The sequence below is a fragment of the Lolium rigidum genome, chromosome 6, assembly GCF_022539505.1.
Source record: "Lolium rigidum isolate FL_2022 chromosome 6, APGP_CSIRO_Lrig_0.1, whole genome shotgun sequence".
Taxonomy (NCBI): Eukaryota; Viridiplantae; Streptophyta; class Magnoliopsida; order Poales; family Poaceae; genus Lolium; species Lolium rigidum.
In genome coordinates this window covers 75,915,244-75,925,180 of record NC_061513.1, presented here as the reverse complement: position 1 = coordinate 75,925,180, position 9,937 = coordinate 75,915,244, and the positions used below count along the sequence as shown (strand labels likewise).

At 43.1% G+C, this 9,937-nt stretch overlaps 1 protein-coding gene across 1 annotated transcript; it reads right to left on the bottom strand.

The window, feature by feature from the left end:
• Window positions 1-5,591: 5,591 nt before the first annotated feature.
• LOC124666768 (protein MICRORCHIDIA 6-like) lies at window positions 5,592-9,549 on the bottom strand. The gene is made up of 16 exons (XM_047204095.1): window positions 9,478-9,549; window positions 8,971-9,336; window positions 8,792-8,866; window positions 8,661-8,695; window positions 8,483-8,561; window positions 8,276-8,365; window positions 8,100-8,175; window positions 7,922-8,000; window positions 7,693-7,827; window positions 7,307-7,405; window positions 7,103-7,204; window positions 6,883-7,032; window positions 6,678-6,770; window positions 6,376-6,539; window positions 5,863-6,274; window positions 5,592-5,672 (listed from the first exon to the last, which is right to left on the bottom strand). The coding sequence occupies exons 2-16, from the start codon at window positions 9,293-9,295 to the stop codon at window positions 5,592-5,594; spliced, it is 1,995 nt and encodes a 664-aa protein (XP_047060051.1). The 5' UTR covers window positions 9,296-9,336; window positions 9,478-9,549.
• Window positions 9,550-9,937: the final 388 nt, after the last annotated feature.

Below are 9,937 nucleotides of genomic sequence, written 5' to 3'. Positions count from 1 at the left end.
CCTCTAGTGAAACTATATTTTAATTCCGTCACATCTTATGTGCTTTACTTGGAGCATCTGTGTGTTTTTATTTTCGTTTTGTTATTTTCATTCTCTGAATAAATCGGATCCTAGCAATCCTTGTGTGGGAGAGAGACACGCTCCGCTTTTTCATTTGAACACTGGTGTTCTTCGTTTTACTTTTAATATTCATGGCAAAAGCTGAAAGCCGCTGCATTTATTGCTATTTTGTTGGAAACAGAAAATGCTTCATGTGGAATTGGTATATTGCCTTGAATAATTTGATACTTGGCAATTGTTTTGAGCTCTCAAGTAGATCATGTTTAAGCTCTTGCATCATGTAGTTTAACCTATTAGTGGAGAACTACCGTAGAGCTTGTTGAAATTTGGTTTGCATGATTGGTCTCTCTAAGGTCTAGATATTTTCTGGTAAAAGTGTTTGAGCAACAAGGAAGATAGTGTAGAGTCTTATAATGCTTGCAATATGTTTTTATGTAAGTTTTGCTGTATCGGTTTATACTTGTGTTGCTTCAAACAACCTTGCTAGCCAAAGCCTTGTACTGAGAGGGAATGCTTCTCATGCATCCAAAACCTTGAGCCAAAACCTATGCCATTTGTGTCCACCATAACTACCTACTATGTGGTATTTTTCTGCCATTCCAAGTAAATACTTCATGTGCTACCTTTAAAAATTTTAAAAGTTATTATCTCTTATTTGTGTCAATGTTTTATAGCTCATGAGGAAGTATGTGGTGTTTTATCTTTCAATCTTGTTGGGCAGACTTTCACCAATGGACTAGTGGCACATCCGCTTATCCAATAATTTTGCAAAAAGAGGCGGCAACGGGGTTCCCAGCCCCAATTAATTAACTTTCATTAATAATTCTCTTCACATGTTTTGCCCCGATTCATCGGTAAGCAACTTAATTTTGCAATAGACACTCCTCCATGGTATGTGAAATGTTGGAAGGCACCCGAGGATTCGGTTAGCCATGGCTTGTGAAAGAAAAAGGTTGGGAGGAGTGTCATCCATAAATAAAACTAAAGTACATGTGTAAACAAAAGAGAAGAGAGATGATCTACCTTGCTGGTAGAGATAACGTCCTTCATGGGAGCCGCTCTTTGAAAGTACTGTTTGACAAGGGGGTTAGAGTGCCCACTACCATTCGTTGACAACAACAAACACCTCTCAAAACTTTACTTTTATGCTCTCTTTATGATTTCAAAACTTGAAAAGCTCTAGCACATGATTTAATCCCTGCTTCCCTCTGCGAAGGGCCTTTCTTTTACTTTATGTTGAGTCGGTTTACCTACTTCTTTCTATCTTAGAAGCAAACACTTGTGTCAACGTGTGTGCATTGATTCTTACATGCTTGCTTATTGCACTCATCATATTACTTTGTGTTGACAATTATCCATGAGATATACATGTTGAAAGTTGAAAGCAATTGCTGAAACTTAAATCTTCCTTTGTGTTGCTTCAAAACCTTCTATTAAGAATCTATTGCTTTATGAGTTAACTCTTATGCAAGACTTTTTGATGCTTGTCTTGAAAGTACTATTCATGAAAAGTTTTTGCTATATGATTCAGTTGTTTAGTCATTATCTTTTTGTTAGCAAACTATAGACCATTGCTTTGAGTCACTTCATTCATCTCATATGCTTTACAATAGTATTGATCCAGATTATGTTGGTAGCATGTCACTTCAGAAATTATTCTTTTTATCGTTTACCTACTCGAGGGCTAGTAGGAACTAAGCTTGGGGATGCTTGATACGTCTCCAACGTATCTATAATTTCTTATGTTCCATGCTAGTTTTATGACAATACCTACATGTTTTATTCATACTTTATATCATTTTTATGCATTTTCCGGGACTAACCTATTAACAAGATGCCGAAGCGCCGGTTCCTGTTTTCTCGCTGTTTTTGGTTTCAGATATTCTACACAGGAAATATTCTCAGAATTGGACGAAACAAAAGCCCACGGCCCTATTTTTCACGGAGTGTTCCAGAACATCGAAGAAGAGTCGGAAAAGGCCAGCAGGGGGGCCACCCCATAGGGCGGCGCGACCCCACCTCCTGCCGCGCCGAGGTGTGGGGAGCCCACCTCGGGACTCCCCCGACACTGCCTCTTCGCCTATATATTCCTTCGTATCGGAAAACCCTAGTACCGAGAGCCAAATTACGAGAAAAGTTCCAGAGACGCCGCCGCCGTCAACCCCATCTCGGGGGTTCTGAAGATCACCTCCGGCACCCTGTCGGAGAGGGGAATCATCACCGGAGGGCTCTACATCACCATGCCCGCCTCCGGACTGATGCATGAGTAGTTCATCCTTGGACTATGGGTCCATAGCAGTAGCTAGATGGTTGTGTTCTCCTATTGTGCCATCATGTTTAGATCTTGTGAGCTGCCTATCATGATCAAGATCATCTTATTGTAATGCTACATGTTGTGTTTGTTGGGATCCGATGAATATGGAATACTATGTCAGGTTGATTATTGATCTATCATATATGTGTTGTTTATGATCTTGCATGCTCTCCGTTGCTAGTAGAGGCTCTGGCCAAGTTGATACTTGTAACTCCAAGAGGGGGTATTTATGCTAGATAGTGGGTTCATGCCTCCATTGAATGCAGGGACGAGTGACAGAAAGTTCTAAGGTTGTGGATGTGCTTGTTGCCACTAGGGATAAAACATCAATGCTTTGTCTAAGGATATTTGTATTGTTTACATTACACACGGTACTTAATGCAATTGTCTGTTGTTTGCAACTTAATACTGGAAGGGGTGCGGATGCTAACCCGAAGGTGGACTTAGGCATAGATGCATGCTGGATGGCGGTCTATGTTCTTTGTCGTAATGCCCTAAGTAAATCTCATAGTAGTCATCATGATATGTATGTGCATTGTTATGCCCTCTCTATTTGTCAATTGCCCAACTGTAATTTGTTTACCCAACATGTTATTTATCTTATTGGAGAGACACCACTAGTGAACTGTGGACCCCGGTTCATTCTTTTACATCTGAAATACAACCTACTGCAATCATTGTTCTCTTTTGTTTTCTGCATGCAAACATCATCTTCCGCACCATACGTTTAATCCTTTGTTTTCAGCAAGCCAGTGAGATTGACAACCTCACTGTTAAGTTGGGGCAAAGTAGTTTGATTATGTTGTGCAGGTTCCACGTTGGCGCCGGAATCCCTGGTGTTGCGCCGCACTACACTCCTTCACGAACAACCTTCACGTGGCCTTCATCTCCTACTGGTTCGATAACCTTGGTTTCTTACTGAGGGAAAACTCGCTGCTGTACTCATTATACCTTCCTCTTGGGGTTCCCAACGGACGTGTGCTTTACCGTCACAAGCACGCACCCATGCTTTTATTCCGACCGTTTGATTCTCGAGGGAGCGGCGCGAAGCTCTTTTTCTGTGTTGACATCAAATGACTATGGATCCATGATGAAAGTCGGAAGAAGAAAATTTCATGAAGGCTGGATGGGAGGACTAGCTAAGGGAGGTTCAAGTCTACGCGCTGTTGAGGGACTTGCTTGGTGTTCCGGGCTTCACAGCAGCGGTATGAAAGTGGGAGCGACAACACATGTGAAGTTCAGAGTCCTACCTTTCAGGGTGAAAACCCAATGTCTGGCCTTAACTGGTTGTGCCTGGCAATGATCTTGTTGGAGGCATTGTTTTGGGAGCGGGGACTATCTTCAGGGTGAAAACCTAAGATCTTTGATCGGGCGACGATGATGTTAGAGCATTGTTCCCTTTTTGAAGACGTCGTTTTTGGAGAGTCTGTATTTCAGGTGTTGTCTTGGTGATGGATGTATTGCTGTTGTTAGGCTCGAGATAATGTAGCGGGACTTTTGTTTCTTAGTTTTCTTTTCTATTTTTTGGCTGTGTGCATCCGTAGTGCCATTAGGGTGGTGCGTTGTTCCAGAGGCTGGGTGTAATTGGTATCTTTTGATATTAATATATTCCCTTTATCGAAAAACTAAAAAGGGACCTCCACAACGTCATCGAGCTGCGTGCCCATTGGCTCGCACGCCTTCTTCATAGGGCTTGCGCCACCTAACGCTGTTGTGTTGCCTCCGCTCGTGCTCCGCCGCTGCAAAGTAACATCAGAGGAGTCACCATACGCTAGGTTGCCACGCTACGTATCCATTGCCGTAATGCCGTGGAGCTTATGCGTCTCCGAGATCTGCCACACATCCTCAGGTCATCACCACATGGCCCGCTCTGTGTGGTGGTGGTGGAGGGCCGGGGGGATATCGCGGCGTCTAGGGTTACTCCCATGCATGGGAAAATTTAGCATCCCTGTTGCTCGGATAATCGCCCAATCTTCCCGGTGATGCCTTTGCTTGCTTCATATGACTTTCCTACAGCAATTTTCCCGAAAACTGGCATCTTAAGCCTGTTTACCTAGGCTTTGAAAAGGTTCAAGGTTCGCCATTTGCTCCCGGGTAACTCGAGAGCTGTGACCTTGTATATATTGTCTTTTCTTTGTGGAACTTTACGGTCCATAAAAGACCGTAAAAGACGCAAATATATGTGTTGTTGTCTATAAAAAAAGTAGACATTTTAAATTTTTAGATAGTCTCTCCAGATTCAGCCTCATCTCGACGGTGACATAAAGAAGTTTGTGAAAGAGTGGTGTGGTTCTCGAGTATGGGGATCTTCGGATTATCATGGAGCTTCATCAGCAATTATTCCTTCTTGCTCAGAGATGGATGCAGATCTTTTTACCTGTTCGACAAGTTTCCATCCGCATCCAAACAACATCAGGCTGGCTTATTCCTTCTTGCTCAGAGATGGATGCAGATCTTCAGGCTGGCTCAGCGATGAGCGGCAGCGGCGACACAGTTTGCCTGGTTGAAGACAAATGGCATCTTAAGAATTTTTATTGTAACTTCCCATTTCTGTTTGGGTGCTTTGCTTTGTACTTTTCGTAATCTTAGTACTTCACTGTTCACTGTGCATCAGCGACCAAATCCAAAACATCATCTACCAACATACTCCGCACTTTAAATTGAATCAATTAAACACATGTATACATTATACACGGGTACACATTACAAAACCCAATGTTGTCTGCAAATGACAACAGGGGAGATGAAACATCGTCCGACCTATCTATCTTTACGGCGCTCCTCGTGACACGGGTAAATTCGTTTCGCTCCGTCCTTCAAGGTCACTCTTGCACACCCAACTCTTTGGAATGTTGCACCTATGTCCTCGTTTGTGAAGAAAGCCAAGGCCACCGCCACATCAAGGCCGTCTCTGTGTCCTCACGGGAGTAGCCGAAATGTATTCGTTCAGCAAGCTCTTGTATTGTGCCTCCGCCTGTTGAATTTCGAGCCTCAACTTTTCTTCCTGACATACAAGAAATTAGGTTCGAATTTCCATCGGCTAAGTGAGCAAAATGCAATGAACTATTGTAACTGATGATCATCGGTCATGCCACCAAAATTACCTTGAGTAAAAGCTCCTTCTCGGCCATCTCGAATTCCAAGCACCTGCAAATAAAACAAAATTAGAGTTCTTCAAATATAGGAAAGAAATAACTGAGGAAAGTTGGTGTCGGACTTACTCTTCGCGGAGCTGTTCATTCTCTAGCTTCAAATGGGAAAATTCATTCAGATCTCGTTCTGTCATATATTGGTAGACCTGTGGCATTGAAAGGCAGCTACTCTCAATACAAAGCTCAGATTATCCATTAGAAAATGATTGTGGAATTATGGATGCATGCATCACGCTCCACATGTTAAGTTACATCAACTGCTATTGTAGTTGTAGGTGGTGATCATCCACAGAGGCACAAGGTGCAGTAAGGCAGTCACAATGCAACAAGACTAACCTGATTATTGCCCTCAAAATTGTGTGCAGCCTGCCTCTTGCATGAATCCATCTGAATAGCGTCCTCGTTTTTCCTCTTTCTTGTCTCTGCTAAATCAGTGTTGGGTGCCATATGATGCGAACTTGTCATGCCGGTCTGTACAATCTGTGTGCCTGGCATGCAGTAGGATGTGGGCACTCTGGTTCCGGCAGGCACCGATGGATGAGGACGAGCAAAAGCTATAGGAATAGCACTTGTGGGGTTATCGCTTGTGCCGTGTCTCCCATGCGCCACCGAGAGAGCAGAAGAAACCGCATTGCTCCCGGATGGTTCAGCAATGATGTGTTGTTCTGGAAGCATTGCGGGAGGGGTGAGGGAAACAGAAGATGCACGGGGCATTTTCTGGTATCCAATCAGGTGACTGTGCAAATCCCTATAAGCAAGTGGACCATTACATACCGAGTAAAGAACAGAAGCAAACTTGTTATACCAGGTAATGAACTTGGATGGAATAGAAAAGGAAACAGAACTTACCAGTACTCAGTTGTCATATCTTTCAGGCGGGTGATCAGCTTCTGATAGAGCTGCGACTTCTCAAAGTCCTGCTTGTCATGAGTAGGTTTGATAAAGTTCGCCTCTAGGACCCCGACGATGGCTCTGCCTTTACTACTCGCGGAACTCAAAACTCGATGAAAAGGCTGAAAGGCGTTCATGTTACAAACAAAGTCAAGTAATATTAAGATAAGAAGGATGTGACTGGGTTGAGCTTTGTTCTGCTATTTATGCCTATTGACCATCCTCAAAGAAAGTAAACACAGAGGTAATGGGAGGCTCACCAATATAAGGCGATTCCTGTAGTAGATATTAAATCCATGCACACTGATTGTTGGGGCACCGTTTATGAATCCGATACTCGTAAGAACCTCACCCTGAATGGAGCAAAGTGGATGTAAAAGGCTGCGGTTTCAGCATGTGGATGCAAAAAGGAGTAAGTTCAGAAATTTGATTATACGCAAAAATAATTTTGTGTTAAACACGGACCTCCTTTGTTCTCAAGAGTTGTTGAGGCGTATAACTAATACATTGCCGATATATGAGGTCAGAGGCAATGCTGTGGCGCTTCACTTCTTGTCCCCGAAGAACGATCTTGAAGTACTCGGGCAACTGCAAATATAAGACAGAAGTGTACACCTGCAAAACGCTAATTCAGCAACCTTTATAAGAGTTATAGAAGATAAATGGTTAGCCATGTGACACTCACCCTAAGAGAATAGCGCAGTTGATTTGCCATATGGTTTTCGTTCATTCTCTTGACATCATTTTTTGTTTCTGCCGGATTTGGCGCACCACTAATCATAATATCCTGGTTAAAGTTAAATAAAATTTCATTATTATGAATGCTACTTCAACAAGTCGAACAATTACACAAAGTAGTTGAACAAGTATATAAGCATCTGATGCTTACTTCCTCCCTGGAGTCAAAATCGAGCTCGAGAACACCATTGTCATTAGACCACAGATTGAACACTATAATCTTTGTGCCATGTGGACCAATGTCACTGAACTGTTCCTCAACCATACAAGCAAAACAATCATTAGTCTACTGAATTAGCGATAAGCTAGTAGTAACTACTAAAATGAAAAATACAATCTATATTTTTTGATTGAGCTTGATGGTTTCACACCTTGGCAACTAATTGCTACATCTAAATGGTGATACTTGTCTCAAAGACAAGCAGATGATTCTAATGCCTTTGAAAGGTCTAACTTTTGCAGAAAATGGTAAGACTACTGTCTTCTTTCAAGGGTGTGATGTAAAGACAGTATCTATAGGAAGCAGATCTAACTTACGTTTTCCATAAGCTCTTCTTCTGTTGCAAAAGGGGACCATTTTAACATCACTGAAAGATTTGAGCGGAACTGATGTGCGCCATGTCGCCCATCTGGTATAGCTTCCCCTGTCAATAAATTGTACTTGTAGTCGACCTAACGATAGCAACACATGTCATCAGAATCATCAAAGTACAATACAATTTCCATCAGTGGTCTGCCAAAGGAAACACCAGTTCACATAGCATACCACAGGAACTACGACATCCTTTTGACCCGTTTCCGCCAAGAAAGTGTAAGAGAGAAGACCAACTGATTGTGTAGGTCCGCTGGAAACCAGAAGTAGTTTGGTGTTAATTCAACATAAAGTAAATTAGAAAGATAACATGTTGTTAGACCGAAGCAACAAATTAGAAGCGGGTCGAGACCTGCTCTTCATGCAGCGACTGAAGACGATAGCATCTGCCCCTAGCCGCATTGTGCTAGTCTTGAATCCGTTGCCATCTGTCAAATAGTCAAATGCCAATATATATTAGACAGAATGTACTTTGGGGTACACGATAAATAATATGTGAAACTAAGCTGGTGACACACTGGCACATACATTGTCCAATTGAAGTTCCTGATTGCTTATCAGAAAACCCAAAGCTCATGCAACACCTAATGGAGTCAGGATCCATGCCTCCGCCGTCATCTTTATGACAAGCAAATACAGTTGTGTAAGAAATCTCATAAGATTGTGCTGTATGTCATTTGCGGTGCTGAAACAAAAGAGAAAAAAAACAGTAGCATGGGTAATAGCAATCAGAACCTTGAACAAGTAAAGCTGGCGACCCGTTCCGCTTGTCAACGATTTTGTCAACCACGATTCTAGTAGCACCAGTTTTTATCTGTGTCGGATCAAAAAGTTTCAGTCAGATATACGACCATAACTCCAAACGGTGCTGCAATGCATCCCTGAAATGTGACTGAAAGCTGTTGGTTTTTACCTCGTCGACCGCATTATCGAGTAACTCTGCCAGGGCTGCAAAGTAGGCGAAAAGGAAGTGTAAAGACGCGAAGGATTAAGCAGTTTCTCATGGCAGCAAGAAAAAATTACGGCAAGCACGTAACCGCTTACCTCCGAAAGGCCATTTATGCGAGGTCGCATTCGAGTGGAGGAATTTGGGGTGGACGCACATGCGATTTCCCACATCTGCCGAATAGTAAATTGAGGGCAAAAAACCAGGGTAAGAATCAAGCAAATTCAGCCAGCAGAATCGGCAGGCAAAAAAAATCATTAGGCAAATTCTTGCGTACTTCGAGGCGGTTGCGCGGGCTTCCCGCTTGACGCTTCGTAATCACCGGCGCTCCAGAACTTCCTGCTAATCTGCACGGAGGAGACGGGAGCGGAACGACAGCTCGTGACGGCCTCGGGCGCGGCCCTCTCGCCGCCGCAACTCCGGCCGTCTTCCGGCACCTCGGACGAGGCTCGATTCAGCACGCAGGCGGCCTGCTGCGGTGCCGCGACTCGCGCGCTGCGCCCCAACGGCGTCGGCGCCGCCTGGCAGATGCTAAAACCGGGCACGCCTCGCTGGCTGGCGATCGAGGGCAAGAAGGGCTTGATGTCTCGCCGCGTGTCCATGGCGGTGCGGTGTCCGTCGTCTCTGGCTGGTGTGGCTGTTCCTGTACACATGAGTGACACGATGGATCGGTTAGTGATACCAAGAGATTAGAGATGGAAAACAACATAAAAGAACAAGAAGACCTAATGATTTTGAGGGTTAATGGTGGAATCTGAAAGGATCCACCAAGCAAAGTTCTAACCTAATTTTAGGTTCTTTCAAGAACCAGGTAGTCAAACAAAAGTGTGTCTTCCCCTCTTGGGTGTCCTTAAATAGATGGTGAGGGAATCTGATTTGTGTTGGAGTTGGTTTTGGACTCCTAGAAGGAAACGGATCTATCTATACTTACCTATTCCTTTGCCTATTTTCTTGGGAGAGAAGTTCAGATTTGGTGTTGGTAGTTATCCTTTCTTTTTTTTTTCTTTCCTAAAAGGATAATGCTAGGAAAACTCCTTCAGGATCTCTAACAAATAGATAGGATCAACAAACAAATCTCTAACAAATTTATTTTTCTCCTAACAAGTTCTTCCTAGAGAATTTTACCCCATATTGTTTGGTCCATGTAGGTGAATTTGTCGACCAGATCTCATAAAATTATTTTCCTCCCAATATTACCAAATTTGATTTCTTTCTAAAAAAATGGAATTGTTCTTTTTAGTTTC